At 40.7% G+C, this 25,710-nt stretch overlaps 2 protein-coding genes across 2 annotated transcripts; both read right to left on the bottom strand.

Annotated features, from left to right (window-relative positions):
- Positions 1-2,903: 2,903 nt before the first annotated feature.
- LOC117817199 (mineralocorticoid receptor-like) lies at positions 2,904-11,608 on the bottom strand. The gene is made up of 9 exons (XM_034689739.1): positions 10,284-11,608; positions 9,112-9,248; positions 8,771-8,887; positions 8,293-8,430; positions 7,979-8,185; positions 7,235-7,379; positions 5,759-5,891; positions 5,466-5,616; positions 2,904-4,109 (listed from the first exon to the last, which is right to left on the bottom strand). Exons 1-7 carry the CDS (start codon positions 11,063-11,065, stop codon positions 5,783-5,785), a joined length of 1,635 nt encoding a protein of 544 aa, XP_034545630.1. The 5' UTR covers positions 11,066-11,608; the 3' UTR covers positions 2,904-4,109; positions 5,466-5,616; positions 5,759-5,782.
- Positions 11,609-12,412: 804 nt separating this feature from the next.
- LOC117817200 (moesin-like) lies at positions 12,413-24,269 on the bottom strand. The gene is made up of 15 exons (XM_034689740.1): positions 24,246-24,269; positions 23,522-23,569; positions 23,238-23,321; positions 23,068-23,163; positions 22,760-22,882; positions 22,086-22,237; positions 21,898-21,981; positions 21,666-21,812; positions 20,450-20,546; positions 19,572-19,735; positions 19,292-19,422; positions 18,948-19,108; positions 18,411-18,503; positions 17,683-17,916; positions 12,413-13,290 (listed from the first exon to the last, which is right to left on the bottom strand). Exons 1-15 carry the CDS (start codon positions 24,252-24,254, stop codon positions 13,126-13,128), a joined length of 1,788 nt encoding a protein of 595 aa, XP_034545631.1. The 5' UTR covers positions 24,255-24,269; the 3' UTR covers positions 12,413-13,125.
- Positions 24,270-25,710: the final 1,441 nt, after the last annotated feature.

The raw sequence follows: 25,710 nt of genomic DNA, 5'->3' as shown, positions 1-25,710 counted from the left end.
ATTTCATGGCGCGTTACAATCATCAGTCTTCATAAAACACACAAAATCCTCAATAAAAGAATTAATTCTGCGTCTGAGAGACAGAGCCAAACGTATAGATTTACAATTCCACACTTGAGTTCCCCATCGTGTTTTAATGCATCATAAACACTTGGTGTTTTTTGGTCTCTGTTCCAATAAAAACAGAGAGCGCGGGGGTGTAATATCTGGAGCTGGGGGAAATTAAAGCTGAAGTTCCTCTCCTCCTCAGTGCACTCCCAGCTCTCTCTCTTCCTCTCTTCCTCTCTCTCTCTCTCTCTCTCTCTCTCTCACACACACACACACACACACACACACACACAGTTAATCAGCAGCCCAGAGAGAAATCTAAGACCACATCTACACCCAGTGGAGGGAACCTGATACAACCACATCTCCCCCTCCCTACATTCCCCTCTTTCTCTTAATCATCAACACACACACATGCTCCTGTTGATGAATTCGACACAAGGTTCAGTATGATTAACTAAAGTTAATGAAGACTGAAAGTGATCTCAAGTCTTTGAGGAGATGCATTAGAAAATCTGGTGGACATTCCTTTTCTCCCATTTGTGCTTCAGCAGCTTTTTCCAAAGTCCTTTCAGTGCACGGCGACAAACATAACCCTTCTGACTGGAGGAAAAATAAATCATACTTTCAAGTGAAGACAAATGCCTTATCCATTGGGAGTACCTCAGGCTATAGTCAGAATGGCCTCTCTCTTCTTTCTTTCTTCCTCCCTCACCCTCTCTTCTCTATTTCTTTCTTCCGTTTGACTCAAGGCGGGAGTTTCCTGAACTAGTTTTAGACATGCACCCAAACCAGCCTACGCAGCACAAAACTAGTTCAGAAAAGAGGTGGCTTTTCTTGTTTCACAGACTTATTTCACGATGCCCTCCAGGAGGGGGGAGAAGGACCCAAACACTCAGAGTAAAACTGCTGCCCAGCTGCAATTCCGAGCATCCTCCACTATCAAACACAATTACACTCTGGCATGGCACAAGTCGTTACTCATGTCTGATCTTGTGTCGCAGCTATAACCGTGGATTTCCGAGCGCTACAGTCACTGTGTGTGTTTGGACTGAGGCTTGGTTCGGGGCGGGGCAGGCCAGCTGCAGAAGTCTGTCTCCTCTCCTCTCTCCCCTCCTCTGCTCTCAGTAATATCAGGTTGCCACTCCTCCTCCTTCAGCCCATTACACAGGCCTCTTTATGCTGTGCTAAAAGCTGCTCATGTTCAAAAACACTCCTGGGAAAAGCTCCTTAAAACACGTCAGGATGAGAGGCCCTGTCTGGTAAAATATTAATAGGAAGTTAATTGGTTGTTAATGGACTGGTGCTTGGCTAGGAATCGCCCTCCATTAGATAGGCCCACCGAAACACCCATTCAGGGGAGTCATCTTACCACCTCCATGATCTAATTGTTGCCCGGTCCTGTAGCGTGAGTTGCTGTAACCTGGTGTTAAAGACATTATTGATGGAGTTTTATGGAAGCTCCTGCAAGAAGTATTGAAGTGTGTGAGATTGGTATTGTGGGTTTTTGGTTACTTGAGAGTAAAGTTTTTAACCGTCTCCACTTCTCTTTGTGTCCATTTTTTTCCTGTTTAAGTGAACTGTCACACTGAAACTCTTTCCTCCTTGTAATCTTTCCCCAATCTCCACATGAGGAAATATTTAAAACTTTTGTTGTTTGCGGCCAGTGTGTTTGTGCTTTTCTGCGGTTCTCTTTACCCAACAGGAAAAATCCCTCTTCTGCAAGAGTAGGCATGTAATATTGATGCAGAGCAGACTTGGAGAAACACAGAAATCAAATGAATCCAAACTAAGTTCAAATGCCGACAACAACACATACATTTTTGATCATTGCAAACCTACAAGACGCCATTCCTTTTAAGGGAAGCCACAGGGGCATGTGTAGCAGGGAATATATTTAGAAATAAGTGATATTTCAGCATGTATTTCAATCCCAACCTCGTTCAGCTCCAATTCATTTATGAGAGGGACAAATACTTGTTGAAAGAGGTTGCTCAGGAAATGGGGCTTAAAATGGTGGTAGAGGTTACCCAGACAGACTGCTTTTTTACAGTTCAGGCTTTAAATGCAGAAAGTAAAAATAACCAGCTCTGAAAGATGTGTTATTCCTTTTACGCCCGGCAGTCATAATAAAAATATTGCAGAACATGACTTATTTTGCTGAAATCTATGCTTTCCTAAAACAAAACAGGCTCCAATGTTAAAAAAAAATAGTTTCCTTATGAGTTTAGATGTTAATTTTTCAACATTTCGCCTTAAATTACACTGAATTCCTTATTTACTCTTCCCCTTAATTGCCAGGACTTCCCCATTCGTGACTCCCACAATGTAATGGGAAACCTTTTTCAAACACTGACTAAATCCGTGTCCAATTACATTACGAAGCAAATGTCAATGGATCCAGCAGATGTTGTCCTACTACAACACTTTTGCTAAGTCTCAGTTTACTGATGCACATCTATCAGCTGCCACTAGGTGGCATTAAAAACACAAGTAGCGGTTCTGGGTCAGATCAGCAGACTAGTTGTTAGAAAAAGAGGAACTAATCAACCAGGCCTCCTGCTTTGATTGTGTGATATGTTCTGCTTTCCTGCTGAGATCTTTTACCTGGCTGGCTGAAGACTGAGATAATCCTGAGGGTGGGTGATGCAGCGGTAGAAAAGACCTGTCTGTCTGCTGTTCTCTAAAGCCTGTCTGTCCACTCGACTGCATTGCAGATTGAAAATGAATCTGCCAGACAAAAAAAAAAACAGGAACATGAATCTATTTACATGAATATCACTCACATGAGACCGCTACTCAGAGACAACATTGTGAAATTCTTGCCACTACTGCCAGCATCATCAACAAAGAGATACACACTCATGCTTCAGTTTAATTACATGTTAAGCCGACAACGTTGCCACAAATGAACAGAACTTGGCTGGACTTTTAGCGTTTAGCCAAAATGTCAGAGAGCCACAATGAAACACATGGTGATACACATCAGAGGCACTTGCAAAGAACACTTTAAGAAACAGTAGAAAAGTCACACAGTATGAAATGTCAGCTCAGGAAAATTACTCTTGAATAGTTTGACACTCAAAAACAAGCAAACTTTACAAAAGAGGTCACCCAGTGTTTTTTTTTTTTTTAGCTTAGTCCAAATATTTTCTTCACTGTTATTATCTGTGCCCTCTTAAACATCACAATATTCATAAATATACAGTTTTAAATTTGCATCTGAAGCCATTTGCAGTTTAAAAGTGTTTTTTTTTTTTTTTTTCCCTCGACGCATAAAACCATTAGCCAACTATTCTTTTCTAATGCACGATAACAGCTTTTACAAATCAGTTGAGTCACCCTCTGGCAAGACAGCTTCTTAGCATGCATGCCATTACTGCATATTAACTGTCAATCCACAACTTTGTTCATCTCAGGTGCACACAGTTACATTCATTGTGGATAGAAGTAGTGCAAACATCATACTACTGAACACAGACAAGCTATGAAGAGAAGTCTGCAAACATGTTTTTCTCATCCTGTTTTTTCTTGTCATGTTGTCAGTTATCAAAATGAAAATGTGGTCTGCATTTAATGGCTCATGAGGAGGAATGCATGCTCAAAAGTGTTTTAATCAGTCCAGAAGCATTGGTTGTATGTGATACAGATTACAGGTATTAAGAAGAACATATTAGATGCCGTTAGATTACAAGAGACTGGAAGAATGAGCTGTATGCCTTTCTTATAATTTCCACTCACAGTACCCCACATTGCCCCTGTGGAAAAAACAAAAAGGGCTTTAACTTCATCAGAGCATAAAGCCTTACCAGCCTTTTTAGCTTTGCAGGAAATGGCCGTAGGATTGTGCACCAGAGCTCTAGTGACACAAAGGACAATCACCAAGACTCCCCTCTCTAGGCTGTGTTGTGAAAAAGGATGGGCCTGACCATGCCCGAGAGGATCTTGGGCACGTGCACGCTCACAATCTCCGAGATCATCTCCGGAAAGTTGACACGCGTCTGCAGGGACTGAGCTTGGATGAACAGATCATAGGTGAACTGGTGTAACTTCCTCACAATCTACGAATGAAAAGAGAGAGAGGTCAGGCAGAGGTTCCAAAAAGATGACACGCCTTAATGTTACCGCATTGAAAAAGAACAAAGCCCGCAGATAAAAGAGAAAAATAACAAATGACATTGAAGCCTGTCTCTTGACATAAGCTTTAAGGGGTGATTTAAAATGATGACACCCATTGTGGCGCTCTAAGCTCCCCAGACAGCGTAAAGCCAAAGGGGTCTGAACTGCAAAGTCTTGATCAACTCTGGTTTTCTGCCTTAAGGGCCCTGCCAGAAAATCCCATGCTGCCCTCTAGCTCATGAAGCATTAGAAGATCTGAGATGTGCCTGTGAGGGTAAATTGACGGTGAAAGATTTGAGGGGGGATCTACTGTTGTGCTGCCCTCTACCGAAGAAAAACTTTCCAGCTCTTCTGATAACAACCCAACACAGTCAGAAGTATTTTTCTTATACTTGTCATCGCTTTTTGAATGAATAAGTATTCAAATACCATGTGTACTAAGGAGACAAGCAGCTGATTTGCACCCTCTAATGGTCATGTGGATACCAAAAATCTATAGCCTCCATCAACAAATTTAAAAAAGAAGCATCAGATCCATGTAAGCAGTGTTAAAGCTATAGCCCACATCATTACAAAAATGAGTGGTTAATGTTTTCTATAAAAGGTTTAAGCTTCTTAGACATTTGAAAACCCAGATCAACTCAAAACCAAGACGCTCACGGGAGAGTCGGGACACTTAACTGTAAAAGCAGATTTAGACTTTGTCAGATTATTCACAGAGCCAGAACTAGAGCTGTTGTTTGAATTGTTAAAAGGTAGTCTCAAAGAGAGCTTTCCATCAAGTTTTAACCCCTTAATTCATCTAAATTAATCATACCTACCTGAGGCAAAGATTGGTTGAAATTAAGTCAAACTGAATACATGGATGAAATAAAACATTCACTGTAGGCAGAAATTTGCAATTATGAAATATGTCACCAGGGCGCTATTGGCCTAGAGGTCTAAGTGGACGCCCCATATACAGAGTCTTCAACACAGCAGTTGCAGGTACGACTCCTGGCCTCTACCATTTGTTGCATGTCTTTCTCACTGTTGACAACGAAACTGGAGGAGACTGTGGCTTTGATTTTAAAGTAACAATTTATAGCCTTCATTTAAACAATACAGCTATTGAATGAGCAGATCTTGATGAAGCCTGCTTTGTGCGAAAGTAAGAAAAAAGCCAGAATAAAGGGTTTGTGTCTTTGGAGGGCGAACTTTAAACTATATTATTTTACGCTCTAGCAGCTTCTGTGACACTTACACATTTCTATATAAATGGTATGTTTTTATATGTGAGGCTGAGTGGTGTCTATTACCGACTGGAGGTAATCCAGCAGCTGTGTGAGCTGAAACAGTCTCTGTGTACGGGTGGTCTCTCCGCGGTGGCTGGCCAAGCGGTCCAGCTCCTTGATGTAGGAGGTCCGCAGTTCATCAAAACAACGCTGGCTCTTCAGGCCCTCACTGGCACTGTGACCACAAAGCCAGAACACAACAATAACTCTCACAGACTTTATCCATCCCATCAATCTCTGAAGTATGGCTGCACTCTATCGTAGTCGTATTTTACTTCATTGAGCCTAATATTTCAGACGTGGTCCAGCTGACTTACTGATGCTGAAGAGGACCAGGGCCTTCATGCAAAGGAACTCCTCCTGGGTGACCTTCCAGCATGCAGAACCTCTGGGAGAGCAGCTTCATTCCGTACACAGTGTTCATACATACTGGACACTTGCATCCGCTGGCTGTGAGGGAAAAAAACAAAAAGCGTGAGGAGAAGAGGGAGCATAAGGTGCGACAAAGAGAGAGGCGGAAAGCTAAGAGGGGGTCAGGACAAGAGATGCATAGAAAGATGGAAGACAATTAATAGTGGCAGAAGTTAAAGCGAAGGGAACGAGGAAAAAGCAGTTGAGGTGACAAAAAAATGAATAAGATGGATAATGGAAAATGAGAACGACAGAGAGGCAGAGAAAAATGAGGGTCAGTAACAAGGGCAGGCATCTCTATTACCATGCAGGTCAGAGCCAGCCCAACAGAGTGACAGAGGTCTAATGCAGAAAGAATGAGAGTTTTGCTAATGTTGCACGAAACACAAAGTGAAAGCTGCTCTGAGGGCCCGTGGCTTACTTTAGCATTCCCAGCAACACCTGCCTTCAACACTGAAAACAATTTACTGATAAGAGGCTGTGGAATTGTTATTTATGTTCTTCATGTACAGTCATTTACTTTTCAAAGTCTAAGTGAAGTTTTTTAAAGGAACAGAGTAAAGACAAAAGACCGGAGTTGTCAGAAATAGTTTGACAGAAGCTTGAGGAGGTTGTAGAGCAAATCGAAACTTGTAAAGTGAATAAAGAAATGAGTTAACCCTGCAGCAGTTTAGATGAAGGTTTCGTAAAGATGATACAGAATAAATCAGCTGAGTATATCCCTCTGCGTCCACGTATATCAGATGCAAAGGAAATGGTGAGAACAGAGGAGACTTGTTTATTGTCTCAACTAAAAGCAGACGACATGCATTGTGTGATTTTGAACATTTTCCTCTGAAGCTCGTATTCCCTAACGCCTTTCTTTCAAATCACAATGACAGGTGAATCTCCCGATATTTCAACACACCCAGTGTCACAATGATTATTACAGATGTTTAAGGCCCAGACAAACTTTGTTGATGAACAGACTGTGCCAGACACAACAAACTTCTTTAAACTTGTTTGACCCAATCACTTAAATGTTAGAACTTTACAGAAATATGCCTTGCAAAGTGAAGCTGCAGTGATGAATCGCCACTGTTTTGATACCAATTAATCGTTTTATTCATTTTTAGGCAGAATTTTGGCACATTTGCCGGCTCAAGATCATTTGTAGCATTTATTTGTCATTTGACAGGAAACGAAGACTGTTTGGGTTGTGGACTGCTGGTGTGACAAATGAAGCGGGATGAACATGTCTCTCTTGGATCTTAGAAGTTATGAGCACTATCTTCATGTGACGAGCCAATCGATTAACATCAAGTAATAAGTCAAATAATTGGTGAATTAGGTCTAATGTCATTCATGTCGTAGCCTTAAAGGGAGAACTTTTTATGACTTACTCATTGAAGACCAGGTCTGGAGCAAAGAAGAGCATGGAGCTGTTGGTAAGTGTGTAGGACCTCCAGCCTAAAGCAAACACCATCACCCCCATCCAGGACAACTGAATCAGAGACATCTGGTCATCCACATGCAGGTCGCGGAAACCTGTGATGAAAACATGGATCCATTAAACATAAATTCACGCATGTAACATGAGAGACATGATAACCAAAGGCCAACTAAGAGAAGGGTCCATACTCCTAACATGTATCTGACTGTATGGACTAGGTGCTGGCCATTTTCAGACTGCTCCTTTGGCTTAAATATGAACATACCTCCCTCTAGTGGTTCATATTTGCACAGACTGGTTTGCTTGTCAAAGGATAGCCTACTCCAGCGGGGAAGTGCAACTGACATAAAACTCTGGCGAGGACTTTTATCTAATGAGGAAATCTTGAACTTGTGCCCAATACAAGCAGATATTATAAGCGTATGGCTTTCTGGCGGAACTGAATAACTGTGAACTTTGGAGTTGTACAAAGATCTATTGTGTGATTTGCCTCTCATATTGTCACTACTCTCTTAGTCAGTTTAAGTGGAGGCTGAAAGTTTTTTGATTGGCTTGTAGAGCCAACAGTAGGTTGAGCATTGCACTGAATCTCAAACACCAAGTATACAGATGAGGTGTAAAGATAACCTGGCAGAATCACCTGCTGTAGGTTAGATTTGTTGGCAGTGTGTTACCTTGGTCCAGGCTGGTTTACCTGGTATTGCTTTTGCCCAGCGCACCACGGACACCAGCTGTCTCTCCCCCAGTTCATTGAGGCTGGTGAGCAAGGACGCGGCGCTGTCTGGCAGGGCATGGTCATGTCCGGCATTCACCACAGCCGGCTCAATAGCCTGCAAGACACTGAGCAGGGAGAGGCAGGAACGCAAAGGCGGAGGGATGCTAAGAGCCAGAGCCTGAGATGCTGTGGAGGATATTGAGACAGAAAGCAAAGAGTAGCATTAAAGGAAAATAACATCACATCTCATAAAGCAAACCAGAAACGTCAACTTTTGTGACAGTAATCCTCACACTGCGCCCTGGCAGCTGCACTTCCAGACTCCAAGATGACATCTTTTCTTCCGGCCCGTTCTCCTCCAGGCCCCCATGAAGCTTGAGCTTGCTCCTCCTCTCCATTCCTGTTCTGTCCAGCTCCCTTTAGCCTGCGACCTAGAATCCACCACAGACAATACAGACAAGAGTACAAGACAGACAAAAGGGTAAAAGTGAGATAAGAAGGTTGCATTACAAGTTGTTATGTCTAATCATTACAGAAGAGATAGCAGGAAAAATGAAGAGAAAAAAAAATCATGGCAAATGGAGCTCTTCTTAAATGCTCTTTTGGCCTTTGCTAAAATGCATTTGTCACACTGTATTTAAGCTGGAACATCTAAATTGTGAGTTCTGATCCAATGCATGTGTGGTATCTTACCACCCTGACCCCAATTTAAAAAAACACAGCATGTATTCTTTCCTTTTTCATCCTCTCTTTCTGCTCTTAGTTTCTCACCTTTGAGGCTCATCCCTGACATGAAGCATCTCTTCAAGCGGCACGAAGCGCAGTTTTTCCGACGCAGTTTATCGATGGTGCAGTCGTTCCGGCTTGCACACAGGTGGTTCTGCTTACCTGGTGGTACACAAAAGTCATGGGTGATAAGGGAGCGAGTTCAACAATACCTAAGCTTCCACTCATAGCAACGCCATGTGGGCGTTTGCTGATAACAAATAACTCACCCTCATGAAGTCAGGTCAGTGTGCCCTGTTTGCATGAGCCAGCGTGTGGGTGTAAGAAATTAAATAAGTGGATGAAAATTGTGTGTCTGTGAACATGTGTGTGTGTGTGACACCCACCTGCAGCAGCCCTCTTGAAGAACACTTTGCAGCTGCCACATGTGACTGCTCCATAGTGACAACCCGAGGCATCATCCCCGCATACCTGACACACTCTCCGGTCCGACAGGTACACACCTGGAAACAAATCCTCATGCCTGTACAAACACACACACACACACACACACACACACACACACACACCACACACACACACACACACACACACACACACACACACACACACACACACACACACACACAGGAAAAACACACAATAAGCATTTTTATTCACAAGTTGCACAGCTTGTACATCTTTGCAAACAGTTTTATCTCAAACACCTACACCAAATAATACCAGACTTGGGTCAATAGGTCGGTCTTGTTTGTTATTCAGGACATGGATTCCTAAAATCAAGTCTATTTGTAATAAAATATTTCTCTATTTTCTTTTACTTAATTAATATCAAGTAAAGTTTGACAGACATCTGTAAATTACGATCTTAAAGACTTCGTTTTTTAAAGATTGCTTTAAGAATCAGAAAGTGGGAACAGACTGTTTCCCTCCATTCTAAGCAAAGAGCAACAGGTGCTGTATCTCTCTCTGGTTTATAGTGATACTGATATTTGTGGAGCTAGTCACAGCACAAATAAGGACAGTGCTGGAAAGTTAGGGATAAGGTGAACTTTGATTCAGTCTAGCTGCGTGTAGAAACACAACAGCCAAGGCCAAGAAGAGCGCATGGCTGGCACTGCAAGAGTAATGATTGAATGTGTCTCCAGCTGTAACCGTGAATGGTATCATGATAGATCAACACAGACATGGAAATGAACCGAACAGAGTAATAAAGTTTCTAACAATTGATTTATGTATGATGTCTTCTAGCAAAGCCATGATGTTCCACAGCCCTCTACAAAGATTTCAAGTATACGATGAAGAAGAACAGAGCGCCTATAAAGCATTATGATAGATTCAATAAAGCATCAATTTGATGAAACTTAATTGAAGTGTCATTAATTTGATGAAGCATTGAAGCATGGTGCCTGGACACGCTGCAGTTGTCCTTTTGTTTCTGAATAAAGCAATATGAGACTGAATGAGTGGCAGAAAAGAATGCGCGTCTCTCCTGACTACTCTGACCTGGTTACAATGAAAAGCAGGTAAGAACAAATCTTTACAAGCTTATATTTACCTGAAACTGCGATCTGAGCAATTCACCCAGACTGAAGGCTCTGTCTTGATAGCCGGAAAGTTGGCATGCCCTTGAGAGATAGCACTTTGGTAACTTTCCACTTGACCGTACCCCTGTGCCATTGCTGCTCGCGTGCCACCTTTATCAGCCTGTTCACCCTTGTTGTACCAAACACAGTGGCATTCATGCCGGGATCCGAGAGATGCACCATTACAATATTTACATAACGAATTGTGTCCGTCGGGTGCGCCTCTCTCTGGCTCCGACTGTCCGTTGTATGCGCCCCACATACCTGGGGTCTCTCTGTAGTGGTCTGGATTAACAGAATATGGTTCCAAATGTGAGGGAGCCTCCACCTGAGAGGGCGCGGGCAGCTCATTCACTGGGCTCATATACAAGTTTGATTCATTGCAGAGATATCGGGATATCACCGGACCACGCGTCACTGTCAGCGCGCTGTCCACTTCCCTCGACCTTAGCAGCTCCATGCAGCTCACCTGCTGTATGCCAACACCTTCCTCTCTCATGTTTGTGTCAACCAGCAAGAGCCTGCTGCCTTCGGGGTTCATGATTCGAGCCGCTCCTAACTCCGGCACTCCTCGAGAACTATTCTCCAGAACGGGCTCGAAGTCTGCGAAGGCGCTGCTGGAGCACTGGTTCATGTTGTTGAGCGGGGAAGAGAGCGTATCCAAACCCAAGGACACCGACACAGCCTTACAAAGCTCAGCACTACTCGGGCACACACAAGGGTCCGCATTACCAAACAGATCCCGCTCATTCATTTTTAAATAGTTTCTTCTAACGCAGACAAGCTCGAGGGAAATGCCTCAACTCGCGTCGGCACAGTAAAAAGCAGCGCGCTGAATGCGCCGAGAGAAAAGAAAACAACACTTTCTATGCAAGAGAACGCCTACCCTGCGAGACATATGTCTCAGCGGAGAGGAAACTCTGAGCCCTCGGCTACGTAGGCTGTACACGGAAGGGACGTCCCGTCCATTTGCTCTGCGAGTGAAGGGGTGCGAACTTTCTTCCAAGTAACCGTTTTTGACGCGCCGGAGCAACAAGTTGTCTGCCTCCACTTCATAAGTAACTGTCACACGCCGAGAAGAAGGACTTTGAACCCTGGTGCGTTGGTCGGTTTATTCGGAGCAACAACCCTAAATATTAACTTATCTCAATTGGAATCCCAGTGCCGCTCCTCCCGTTATTTCAGTGCGAATCTAACCATCGATCTCGCGAGAATTTACCTAACATTTAACAGTGATTTGAGTATGAATGCAATCAAACAATCAACTTTAATTTTTCAATAAAAGTAACTACTATTTCAGATTTGTCCTCTAGGGGTGCTCCGGGACTTTTTTTCTCAAAGTGAGAAAATAGACTTACTTATTAAAAGATGACTTGCTGTTTGCATAATCCGGTTGAGATTCATACAGACTACTTAGAGCACTTTAAGATGATCCACTAACTAATAACACTAGCACTACACCCCTGCATACAACACTGTTCAGCAAGCAAACTGTTCATGCTGGAGCTGAAGGGTCCAAAATAATCAAATTTACCTTCTTCATTATTATAACCTCTGTTCTTTTGCAGTAAACATTACACTGTGTGTCAGGTGAATGGGTAACCTGTGTGTTTGGTGTGTTCGCAGCAGGTTTCAGGGCTTAAAGAGTAAATTATTCCGCCCACTATGAGACTCATCATGGCAAAAATTACAACAGCTGTTTTTGAAGAAAGATAGTTCATTAAATGTGAACATTTTCAGAATGTACTTGTACTTCGTTTTCCAGTAAATCAAAGGGAAAAATTTAGAGTTGTCCTTATTTAAGGGTTAATATGTTATGATTCTACTGGTCTGGCCCACTAGATCAACTTTGGCTGTATGTGGCCCCTGAACTGAAACAAGTTTAAAACATAAAACCTGCTCCCTTAACAACTCTCTCAATGAGAGCAGCATGTGCCTTTACAATCTGATAATTTTTCCTGTCTAGTTTGACCTAAACAATTCAAGTTCAATGTCTTTTTTTCCCAAAATAAGTCAAAATAGGAGAAAACAACACAAATTACATTATTCCTTTAACAGTGATTGTAAATAGAGGATCTGTAAGCAGCATTTTATTTTAATTTGTTTATTTTGAGACAGCAGAACAAGAGAAGGGGATAGCTTTGGAAAGCAGGAACAAATCACTTACATCAAATTAAAGTAGATACAAATTCTCAGGTATGTCTTGGTTGCTGCATTGTCACTGCCACTCTGCTTTTTGCAGGAGTAAAGGTAGTGACATGGCAAAGGTACAGTGATGGCGGTTGCACTGTTATATAAAGCTGATAGTAATTCATATGTGAGCTGATGCACAAATAACACCATGGAGGAGTTTCTGTGCATGGAAGTGTACAGAAGATTTACTAATTAGCTAGAATACTAACCAGTGTCTTAAATGTCATTTCTGTCATAAATCAATATTAAAAAGGTTTTCATCACTTGACATATTGAGATTTCAAATGTGTCTAATGAGATTTCATTAATTAAAGCATAGTTATCCACAGCATGGTAGTAGATAATAAATGCACCTTTTTTCCTATTAAATAGATATAAGGGGTTGTAATGGGCATTTGCCATTTCTGCACTGACATGTTTCCAGATTAAAAGACATTAATTTTAAAGTCTTTGCACTGAAAGCATTAACACACAGTAACAAAATAATTTTTTGTCACGTTTAACCCGTTATACTGGGTTAATTTTCTACCTATGTAATAATATGCACCTACACCTTCTGAAATCTTTCAATCATCTATCCCTATCCTGCTGTCAGAGCAACTGGGCCTGTAGAAGTCTCTCTCACATGGACTCAAATTCATCAATGCGTTGTTTGGTGTTGCCCTGACGAATCAGACGCAGGGTCTTGTACTTGTCACGGCCCGCCTTCACATTCTCCGCGTGGATCAGGTCATTGAGGGTCCTTTTGGTCTCGTCTATAGCTCCAGCCAGCTCACTGCTCAGGAACTGAAAGGGAACACAAACACACAGTGAATAAAAAAACTCTTTCCCTGGACTCTTTGGGAGACTATTCAGAAGCCTTGCCCCTCTCCCCTCACCCCTGTACTCCCCTCAGTCCCAATCTGGAGACACTCTATTGTCCATCATTATGAAGTTCGTTTTACTGCTGAGTCCTTTATGCAACATCATATCTTGTTTTGGTAACCAGATAGAGACAACATTTATTTCACCCAGATGGTCTGCATTAAATTTGTGACCAGCATAAAATCAACAGAATGATAATGTACCTGCAGAAATGTTTAAGTAAGTAGAGTGCACTTAGTTCTTGGTGAAACACAGTTTTTGAGACAATTAAGCTGCCATCTTTTGGCAAAGTTTAGACTGGTATGACTGGAGGAACCAACAGCAACAAATGTACTAAAACACTGCAGCAGCAAATATGTGTTTTTCAAACCACAAACAGCAACAGGTGCTACAATGAATAATTCTGCATAACAAAGACACACATTACGCGAGCCCATACACCTCATACCTCTTATCAAACCTAATTATTTCTAAATCAAATTTACTGAGAAATACTATAGAAATAACCATCAATACACAACTGGATTCAACGAATGAGAGCCACAGATTCTCTGGAAACAAGACAATGAGTCAACTGTGAGAGGCTGTGTGAGGCTGTGCTTAGGCACAGTGCTGCTTTGAGCTCAATCCTAACGTCAGCTTTCAAACATGCTCGGGGACAATGTAACATGCTGATGTTTAGCTATGAAGCATTTCCATGTTAAATTACTAAATGTAGCATCCCTGCATTCTGAAATTGAAAGGTAAGGACTGAAAACTGAGTTCAGATGAAGATGGTGCGCATTCCTTTGGTTTTGCAGATATTCAGTCTATCATTATATATCACATTAATTATGACCTGGTAACGGTACACAATGAAAAATCAGATGACCAGCAAATATTTGAATGCAAAGAAAACTTTGAAACATAGCAATATATATCCAATTAATGTTAAGAGATTTTATTTGAACGCAAAAAAGTCATCTGCAATGTGACACTCGATCTGAGATTAATCCGTCCAGGGCCATAAAACCTGTGTACTGCTTTCCATAGCAATCAGTTTTACATTTGTGGAGACATTTCATAAAAATAGATGCTAGATGAAAAGCAAAGGGATGAAAAGTAAGCAGGATGAATCCTCTGTGGCCCATGAATATCTGTTCAAAAGTCACTGCAGTTCAACAACATAAATGAAGATATTACCAACAGACTAACATTGCCCGACTGACATGGCATAGGTAAAAAGGTAGCAAAAGGGATGATCATTTAATACAACCTTGTTTTGTTGGAACTATCGTTGTCTAGCAGCCATTACAGTTACTTCAGATTAAAGTGGTGACACATTGGTCTTAGTGTTCAGCTAGGGTTGTACCAAAATTCTAGAGAACACTATTTACTGAACTTAGAACCTCTAAGCAGAGTTGTCAAGTACAAATACTTCATTACCTTACTTAAAGCGACTGTTGGTAGGAATGGTGTAAAAAACGTTGCTTTTTTTCTGCTGGGTTTGGAGAAAAAGTCATAATGCCCATCAGTACTCATCGGTAAGTGGAGTAATTGGAGACTATTGTGAAATCTCTGCGTTTTTGCAATGCCTTTGTATCAAGTAATGTTATTATTCCCCTCGTTCCTGTTATGACGGACCAATCATAGCTAATCTCCAATCCTCTGTCCTGAGTGGTTAAGGGGCGGCCCTACTACGTCCTCCGATTGGTTATGAATCCGGCACTATCATGACTGCACATGGCGATCTGTGTTGGGGGGCTAAGAGGAAACCTGGTTGAGAGGGATAGTGTTGACATTCGAAGTCCCTCTCTCTGAACAGATGTTTACTCTGTGACTACCAATAGCAGCTTTAAGTAGAAATGTTGGGTATCTATACTTTAATGGAGTAACTATTTTTCACTTTTTACTTCTACTCCTTACATTTTCATGCAATTATCTGTGCTGCCTACACCTTACATTTTAAAAATAGCCTTGTTGCTCCTATTTCATTTCGGCTTGTTTTCATTCCGGCTTGTCATCGTTCAAAAAAACACAAAAAACAAAAACCTCTCCAGATAAACCGCACCATCGAGTGAATTTGATTTTGGTTGGATGACAAGTATTAACATGATACATTCTGACACCCTATTGGTTTTGTAAGCGATCCATTGCACCTGCACATGACACAAATCAGGTCACACTCCAGCAAGGAAATAGCAGACTCCTGTAGCCTAGTGCGAAGATTTCTGTGGCAGAGAATCAAGAGAATTCAGTAACCCAGTAACGTACTAATAATAAATGTGCAATGTTTACTATGGCAAGGAACATGCCAAGACATGTCATGGTTGGCTTGCTAGCAGTAGGCTATGATCCAACGTTGCAGGTCGGAGTCAGATGCAGCCACAGATATTAAAGGGATCATGAAGTCAATGTGTGACAGCAGTTATTATAGCAAATGAGCAATTATTACAACCTGTATCAGTCTGTCCAGATTACTTTTTGTTCCTACATCTCCTGTTTCTGAGCACCCCTGGATGCAGCATGCTACTAGCGCATCCCCTGAGTGACGGCAGGGAGAGAGACGTGCCCAGAAAGGTCTGAAGCAAGCTAAGCAGACTACTGTATTTTCTGAGGGTTCTAACAGACTTTTTATTATTGTGTCTGAGTCCGTCAGACACAACCACACAAACAGGCCTCCACTGGTGAGAGTGTGCGCACCTGTGTGTGCGCAAATGTCTGTCGAACAAAGCCTTTTGGTAACTCTTTGTTAAATGTTCTGTGCTTAACTGATGTAGCTCCTGATGTAGATAATGTGCATGTGTGTGTTTTTTCAGGAAAAGTTGAATCACCAACAAAAGTTAAGATGGCACCGTAAGCTGGGCGCTGGTGATTTGTTATGGATTTGTTATGGTGCGTCGCTGTCCGCCAAGTTTCTTACTCATTACATCTATGTGTGTGTTGTGATAGTGTCTTAACAAAGTAATGAAAAATTGTGGCTAACCTAGATTAGTTTGAAGCAAGCTTTGGACAATAATGAGTCCAATGAGCAAGTGCTAAAAACTGCAGTTCATCGAGGATCCGCTTGAGTCTGGCTCCGGAAGTACCGGAAACCACATACACACCAATTTAAAAAAGACAATCTTTACAGCAGAAATAAACATGTTTCCAGCCTGGTACAAAAAACGAGTGTAGTCTGGAGAGCTCATTTCTTGATTGGCACACACTGTAGGGGGGGGTGAATTTTTTTCTGACGCGGCAATTTCGAAGATATTTAGATTACAAGTCTTCCAATGAGAGGAAAAGGTGACGTGACTGACAGCCAGGAACACCGTAGCTGTTGGCTAGGAGGCTCAAAGCCCGCCTCTTTATGTCACAATCGCTCGACAGCAGCAATAACAGCGCTTTAGAAACAGATGGGTGACGTCACGGATACTACGTCCATATTGCCTTGTACAAAGAGAGCACAGTTTACCTAACTCGAATTCCTTGTGGGTTCAAGCATACCTGGCCAATAAAGCTGATTCTGATTTTATACAGTCTGACATGTTCATATGTCATTTTTATACAGTTTGAAGTGATCTAGGCTTTGTGTTGAGTAAGACCCTTTTGGTCAACACCAGCAGTTCCGGGTCTAGAATGCATGTGGGTGCTTGATGTTTGGGTGTACATTTACATTCCAATAAAGGCTATTGATAAAATGCCAGTGAAGTTTGACTTTTTCCACCATTACAATACTTACAGGCAACTAGTCATCATATCTTCCGCTCCATGAAACACGTTAATGCTCAGTAGTATATGGTTCTTAAATGTATTTGCATTGTACTAATATGCCTTCATTTTCAATGGGCATGAATGCGTCTGAAACAGGTGCAACCCAAATGTTTCAACATTAACACATTAATATAACATTATAGTCAATACTGCCTTTTGAAAAAAAAAATTTTTTGGGAGGTGGGGTAGTGCACTATAGGCCCCTGTGGTGCAGCCTAAGCTTTTGTCCTTAATGGCATTTTTTCCCCTTACATTACTTTTACTTTTACACTAAGTAGTTTTGAAACCAGAACTTTTACACTTTTACTTGAGTAAAAAACTTGAGTTGATACTTTAACTTCTACAGAAGTCTTTTTAAAGCCTAGTATCTATACTTCTACTTGAGTAATGAATGTGAATACTTTTGACACCTCTGCCTCTAAGTAAGGAAACTGAAGGTATTATCTTATTCATAGACATTCTTTTAATCTCAAGAAAAAACCTTGGACTGTTAAGCTCTCACTTAACCTGACCTCTGACCTAAAGGCCCTTAAGAGAACAGCAAAAATTAGATTCTCAATCATTACTGCTAAACCTTACCTTCAGGTTATTCTGCAGTCTCTGGTTCTTCTGGGCCTCCGTTATTCTCTTCTCCTCGCTGCGATCTCGGACCATACCTGGGGAAGTCAGTTCGGCGCTGGCCTCTGCGCTGCTCTCATCCGTCTCGTCGTGCTCGTGCATATGAGGATGGGCCGAATCCTGGATGTGAACACCCATGAGTTTAGTCTTCAGCACCTCTTTGGTCCGTCTCAAATCAGCTTCTACCACGATCGCCTGTCAACAAACATGACTTACTATAAAGCACTGCTTGGATATTAAAGTGAAATTAGCCTGGCTGTTTTTCTCCCTTCAAAGTGTTATGTAGTGTTGCTCTGAAAGCTCATTTTCCAACACTCTCCAGAATTGGAGATCCATATTCCAAAATGGGCACACAAAAATACTCAGAATCAAAACAATGGATTTCTTGCTCTGTGAACATTAGCTATTTCTTATCAGTTGGTCAAAAGTCTCTTGCACCACAACAATACAAATATAATTGTATGCAAAGATTTAAAAACTCTTCAATGCTTTCAATCACTGGCACGCTGCATCCAAAAGACATTTAAATGTATGCAATTATGTCATAACAGTCGACTGATATAGCTATCTGTGTTTGACGCCTTACTTCTATTTTACCAGGATCTCACACTCAATAGTGTCAGACAGTGCTCTTTGCTCGTTTCTGTTTCATCCTCTAGCTCTCTCATGGTTTTTTCATTAATTCTCACCCTTTTCTGCCATTTCTTTGCCTCGTCGTCCTTTTTCTTCTTGGCATCTTCCAGCAGGGAGATCTTAGAGGTAAGCTCTGCCAGCTCAGTGGCCTATACACACACGCACACAATGGGGAGAGAGTTAAGAGTGCTCCTGATCTCAGGTCATTGTGCTCTGTCTGTGGGTGAACATGTGTGTCAGAGGAAGTGTGGGTGTGTGTTTGTGCATGCACGGGTATGTTCAGATGCTGCATCATGGATCAGGTTAGTTTCTTTTCCATTAATTCAGACAAAAATGTCCATGATTTAAATATTCCATCAGGCTGAATTTGTGAACCACTTGATAACATCAATACCTTTGCAGTCTTGTTTTTAGCTAAGAAGAAGACTGGATCGATATATGTTAATAGACCGCAATGAGTCCTTAATCATTATATAAACATTGACTGAAAAATGACTTATCACCTTTTCTCTTCCTTTTTAAAGGCATGAAGAAAATCCACTATATAATTTAGTCTATGCAACTGAAATTGAATGTGTGTTTAGCATTATTACCAGACCCTCCTGGCTCCTGATCTGGGATTCAGATTGGTAAAGCAGGGCTGCTTTAGCTTCAATTGCACCTCTGCGTTCCTTGTCCAAACGCTCTGCCTCCTCCTGAGCAATTTTCCTCTCTTTCTCTAACTCAAGAGCTCTGCGAGTCTGCTCCTCCAGCTCTGAAACACAAATGCACATGCGTGCAACACATCCAACACACACAACCAGACATGCCCACATAGAATAAGCTTTGTAGAGATCCTAAAAGCACAAATATTTCAATATACCAAGTCTTTTAATGTTCTTTAACGGAAAAAGGAAAATCAAGTTGAGAAACATTTGTATTCAGAGAGTTGCCAGACCATCTTGAGCTCTCTTTGTCTGCTCTTCAATCTGTCTCAATCTCTCCATCAGCTCCATGGTCTCACGAGCAATCTTCTCTGTTTCCCTCTCAGCATTTTCTCGCTTTTTTTTCTCACTCTCGAGCAGAGCCCTGACAGGAGAATTGCGCATAAATACACATCTGAAAAAAACTTTATCTCCTGACAGTTCTTTCTTAAAGCAGCGAGAACACACTGTAAACTGTAAAAAAAGAAAAAAAAAAAGAAAAAGAAAACCATCATTAGTTTTCTCCTTTCTTACCTCTCCTTCTGCCTCTTGTTCTTCTCCTCCCTGGCTTGGGCCTTCATCTGCTGCACCTCGATGGTGTCAGGTTTACGTCTGCGCATGTACAGGTCATGATTCCCCATACACAAGGACAGGATACGTTTGTTGATGCGAAGACGAGGCACGTAAAAAACAAAGTCCTTTAACATACAGAAAGCAATCAGTGATCGTCCATTGGTTGATTCAGGACAATTCATTATCATTTCCTGACTGTCTGACAGTTAAACCTGGGTTTATATGATCTGAAGAGACAGTTTTGTTTGGGAGAATTTCACAAATTTGTTCTAAGCTCTTGGACGCTCTCTTTGATTCTGTGCATGCAGTCAGAAGCCAAATTGAAGTGTGAGGCTAAATTCATGTTTGTGTTATGAGATCAAGTAGCAGCTGCTCTCATTACTACTTGCTGTAATTTATGCATTTTCAAAATTGGTAACTTCACCAGTAACAACACTACAGGATTCTCTTACACCTCCTGTTGCAAAGTCGCAGTGAATAAATATGAAAAGATTCTGAAAGCATCTTGAACGTAGCAGTGCGAATTATTTCATTACAGTTTCTACCACTAAAGTGAATACTCACACATTGGACCCTGAGCACTGGCGAGGGAGCAGCAATTAATCCCATCCACAAACAACCATGAACTGATTTAAACTGAGATAAGCTCAGTTACAACATACCATCAATCCGCACAAAAGGCTTCCAGTTTGTCTGGCTTATGAGTGTAGAGTATAAATAGACATTTTTTTAACAAACTAAACTGCCTTGTATTATTGTTGGGCTGCAGTGAAGTTAAATATGTAGCTGCTCAAATAAATCACTTTTAAGGACCACAAATGGTTGTGTTTTTTATATACCGGAGCTTTCCTGTCGATAGGTTTGATGAGGAACTTCTTATCATTGAAGGAAATATTTCTGATCTCACTCCAGGGGAAGCCAATCTTTGGGGTCATCCTGAAAAATGTTTATTTAAAACATGGTAAGACATGAAAAGGAAAGTCAAACAAGAGCAAAGCACAGTGGTGTTTTGAGCTGAATGCTAAAGGGAGCATGCTATGCTAGCATGAAGATGCAACACAAGCTAACCATGTTTATAATCTTCATTCAGTTGGTTAGAAAGGCTATGTTTGCTAATGCACTAAAATGAGAAAGTTAGGCTGACTGAATGTAATACGTTTTAGGTGTTTGGCTGTGAACCAAAGGACAAAGTACTGCAAACATTAACCTGATTATAACACTCGACAAAGGGTTAAAGTTCTCCCCAAGTACAACATTTTTGTTTATTGTTTTTGTGCCTTCGATGTTGATGTGATGTCACTACTAGTTCTCAATCAAAGCATGGGGCATATGAACCAATCATGATGTAGGAACTGGAAACCTCCTGTACATCTACTACACTGACAATGAACTAATTTTTACCAAATGAGACCAAACATATTCTTAGAATATAGCAACCTTAGAGATTCAAATTTTTTCATTGAGATTTTTTTTAGGAATTATTCACAAGTTCAGGACATAATTTAGAAGAAAAATAGTTTCAGACCCAAAGATTTCTAAGCACCAAAATATGCCTGACAGAATCCCTAAAGTCTGTTAATGTCTTAACCAGGTTTCATGATGTCAATGACTCTTTCCACTCATCTAATTTTGTACCAAAAATGTCAACTTGATTTTCGCACTACAGAAAAAGTCAGGAATTCCTAAGTATTCTTCCTCCAGGGACAATGGATGTCTATATTGCATACCATAACTCACCTTGGAGTACCTGACTTTTCAACCACACACACATATAACAGTCAGCCCTGTGTCATACTTGATGAAAAGTTGAGGCCACTGAAGATATGACATATCTTTGGGGTCTTTTTGTCTGCACAAAATGTAGCAGCAGTAGTTCTTAAAATGGTGGGGATGTATTAGTAGCTGAGCAACACACTGGCTTACCAACTTCTCCTCAGTACCATGTCACCATGCCACTAACACAGCCAAAAATGAAGACACAAGAGCATACAACAATACACATATGTTGTTTTACATCATAGTAAAAGATGCATATTTCTTAGATTGGCAACCTACTTGTCCTTTTTGTCGTAGATGTTGAGCCCCAGTGCATCCACTCCCAGCCACAGCTCTGATCCTTTCTTGTTCTTGATGCTAAAGTAGTTGACCCCGTACATCTCCAGATCCTGGGCTATCTTCAAGTACTCCACCATAGCATCTTCTCTGTGGTGCACAACAATTCAAATAAACTATAAACACCTATAAGCAATTGATGCGTGACTTACTTTTTGTACTAAGACTGTAGTACCTCAGCAGTCCCTTGTGCTCTTGATGCCACACCTGGATTCTTTCCTCCCACTGATTCTTATTCAGCTTGTGCTGCTCCATAACCCTGGTGTTATATCAGAGAAGAGGACACATTGGTTAGCATTCAGCTGACTCAAACTGGCATTAAGCTGAACTTTGGTTAACACTGGTATCCACAGGACTGAGTACCTTTGTGGCAGCAGTTTCTCTCTTGCCAGGTATCCTGGGATGTGATAGTCTTTCCTGTAGTCTCCATGTTTGACCTGAACTGCATACGAAGCCAAGAGCACTGCAGTCTCCGGAGGGCAGTAGATGTCATCATTTAGGATACTCTCCTTTACCTATCACATGGAAAAAGACTTCTTAAGAATCTACTCAAACACATTAATCACTACTGTTTTATGCTGCTGTATGTGAAGGTTTTGAGCACAGCAGTTTTGTTGAAATGTGAATCACATGAGTGAAAGTGTGTTCTGGGATTAATTTTGTGTACCAAGATCCATGTTTTTGTGTAAATACTCCCTTATGTCTAACTCAAACAGGGTTTACAGGATCTCTGTGAGTCATAGTGGAACCCCTGCAGCTCATTAAGGCAGGATCAGCATCTTGTTTTCATTGAGATTCCTTATTTATTATTGCATTGTCAGGCACTCATGGAGACATTTACACTGGGATATCCACTTTGTCTAGGTTCTTTATATCAAGATGATTAGTTAGTGATGATTTTCAATCCGTATAAATGAATATTTAGAGGAAAATGATGGGCATGAATTCTTTCATGGCAAATAAAGAAACATGATAGAGAAAAAGTGTTATTTTCTCTGAAGTACATTTGTGTCCTTGTAAGTGAACTCCTCACCAACCTGCAGAAAGAAGAGGCGCTGTGTTGTCTCCTGGATCAGTTCATCTGCGACGTCCTCAGGGTAAAATTTAGCTCTGAACTTAATCAACAATGGGTTGTCCCTCTTCACATCTTGAGCTGTGACCTATGTTTAGTGTCCCACAAGAGAGGGATGTCAGATTGAAGAAAATTGTACTAATTAGCCTCAATGGTTGACACAATATCATTACCAGAATCATAACCATATTTACATGGTCATTTAAATCCAGCTGTCTGAGGGTTCAATGCTAAAAAGGGAGGACAAGTTAACTCACAAAACTTTCTCCTCACCCTTTTATTCAGCTTGAGCCAGGTGGAGAAGCCTTTGCTGTCCTGATACTGGAGGCCAAAGAACCAGGTTTCCCTCAGCCCGATGGTCTTCACTATCTAAACATGAATTTAACAACAGGATCAGACACTTGTCTGTCAAAGCCTCTGTTTAATAGTAATGCAAAACGTACCTGGTCAAAGAGCTGTTTGCCAGTCGTGCTGGGCAGGATGGCAAACTCCAGCTCAGCGTCCATGGTCGTAACGCGGACATTTATCTGTCAGAGAAAACAGTTACACTGAGAAATAGAGAAAAACTCTGCAGTAATCATTCATCTGTGTCACTGGTGATGCATCAAGGAAAAAACAGAGCAACAAGTGGGTGAAAAAAAGCTGTAATAATTTAGTTGTTCTTTGACACAAATGCTAAATTTGTTGGTTCTTTGACAGCAAAATGACCAAAAAGAGTGTTCCTTACATTCTTCTGTTCAACCAGGAGCATCCAATCGCAAGATGTTGGTGGGGACTACAATCAAAAAGTGAAGCCCACAGTATATTTTAGACTGAATTTATAACATGGGGTTCATTCCATGATGCAATAGTATTAATGACTGTGTCGACAACATGACACTCAAAGAGTTGTAATTTTGCATATTAGTATCAAACTATATACACACATTTACAGCTATTGGTATAGAATGACTTTGTACTGCACAAAAATAGCAAAACAGAGGAGAAATTATTTACTCCATTCTTCATAAACTCTTCTGTGAGCAAAAGAAGCAAGGCAGGCTTCATTAGTGTCCATAATAATAATAGTAATAATAATGATAATATTTGTAGTAATAACAGTAATGTACTTGTGAGCCTCACAGAACAGATGTTTTCAATCAAGTTTAATGAAAATAAGAACAGAAAGCTTAACTTTGATAAAGTTTTGTTTATGTAAGTAGTGTTACAATACACACTAAATCCAGGAACACAAACCCAACACATTGGAAACATCTGGTAACTAGGTAAGACAACCTCATGTTTTGCTTGGAAATTACAAGTTTACTACAGATAAACGCTTTCTCTTCCTGTCTCTTTAAATTACCGAGCAAGTTAACAGATTCCAATCAAACCACTTCACAGAGAAACAGTCAAACTACATTTGAACACAGCCAAAATGAAGATATAAAAAAATGAAAGGGGCTACTTACAGTAGACATTTGTATTTTTTTAATCTCTTGCCGTAACACTTCTTCAGAGAGGTGCTTGTAGTAGCCTTTTTGCTGTGGAGTCATATGAAACTGCTTGCAATACCTCCAAGGATTATGCTGAATGAGAATGGACCATTGTATTATTCCCAAGTATTTCTCTCTGGTTAATCCAATGGCAGACCAAGGCCCAAGGTATTTAAAGAGGCAAGCCTCGTCTTCTGAGAACATTTTCTTTTTGCTTAAAATTGATAGGGATATGACTGTTAAACACTCACTGGGGACCAAGACAGGATCTTTTTCACCCAAGCTTGTGTACAAAGGGCCACAGATCAACATTAACCCGGCAGCACCTGATGTTCTAGTAGCTGTGAAAGTGCCAGAACATTCTGATAATCTAATAATCCTTTCAGTTAATGTTTTAAGCATAGTTGTTATACAGTCATTTTAGGTTTGGTAAAGTGGTTTGTTTGGTTTTCTGGCCTGTTGCTAACTGCTCAAATGTATTATTGGTAGGCTAACAGGGCTGTAAAGCCATGATTTTAGAGAGAAGGAGACCGACAGGCTCTATATTTGGATACTTTTGTATTCTTCAATTAATTTCTGTGATTTATTTAATTGTCCTGAGATTATTTAACTAGAATTTAACTAGAATTAGTTTCTAGTTTCACTAGAAACTAATTATTTGAGGTAAATCTGTAATTTTAAGGAACATCTGGCACTTAGTCTAAAATAGTTTACTCGTACTTCACTTGAGTGTTTCTGTTTAATCACCTGTAAGTAATTTTGTAGGTCTACCATCATATTTGTTGCACTAGCTTATCAGCAATGTTAAAAGTAAATTAGATTAGATTTAGATTAGATTTACATTTAAAATGGTTGAGGTTAGGTCAACTTCAGAATACATTAAAATAAAGCTCAGTAGTCCATCATTAATAGCAATACAATATATTCCATAACAAGGCAAGGCAAGGAAAGGCAACTTTATTTATATAGCTCATTTCATACTCAAGGGCAACTCAATGTGCTTTACATTAAAACATTAAGAGCATTGGAAACAGTCAGACAAGCATAAAAGAGCACAATTAAAATGACAACTACAATTAAACATAGAAAAGAAAAGGAAAATTAGAAATATATTAAAAGTAAATTTAAAATTTGCATTTAAAGTGAGTTAAAATAAGCTAAGATAGGAAGGCAGTGGCAAATGAAAAAGTCTTAGTCTTTGATTTAAAAGAGGTGATAGTTGGAGTGGACCTGCAGCTTTCAGGGAGTTTGTTCCAGATATGTGGTGCATAATGACTAAACACTGCTTCACCATGTTTCGTTCTGACTCTAGGGACTGAAAGCAGACCAGTACCTGATGACCTCAAAGGTCCAGATGGCTCATACAGTAGCAGCAGATCAGCAATGTATTTTGGACCTAAACCATTCAGTACTTTATAAACTATCTGCAGGATTTTAAAGT

Source organism: Notolabrus celidotus, chromosome 8, assembly GCF_009762535.1.
Source record: "Notolabrus celidotus isolate fNotCel1 chromosome 8, fNotCel1.pri, whole genome shotgun sequence".
Classification (NCBI taxonomy): Eukaryota; Metazoa; Chordata; class Actinopteri; order Labriformes; family Labridae; genus Notolabrus; species Notolabrus celidotus.
This window is presented reverse-complemented; position numbering and strand designations above follow the sequence as displayed.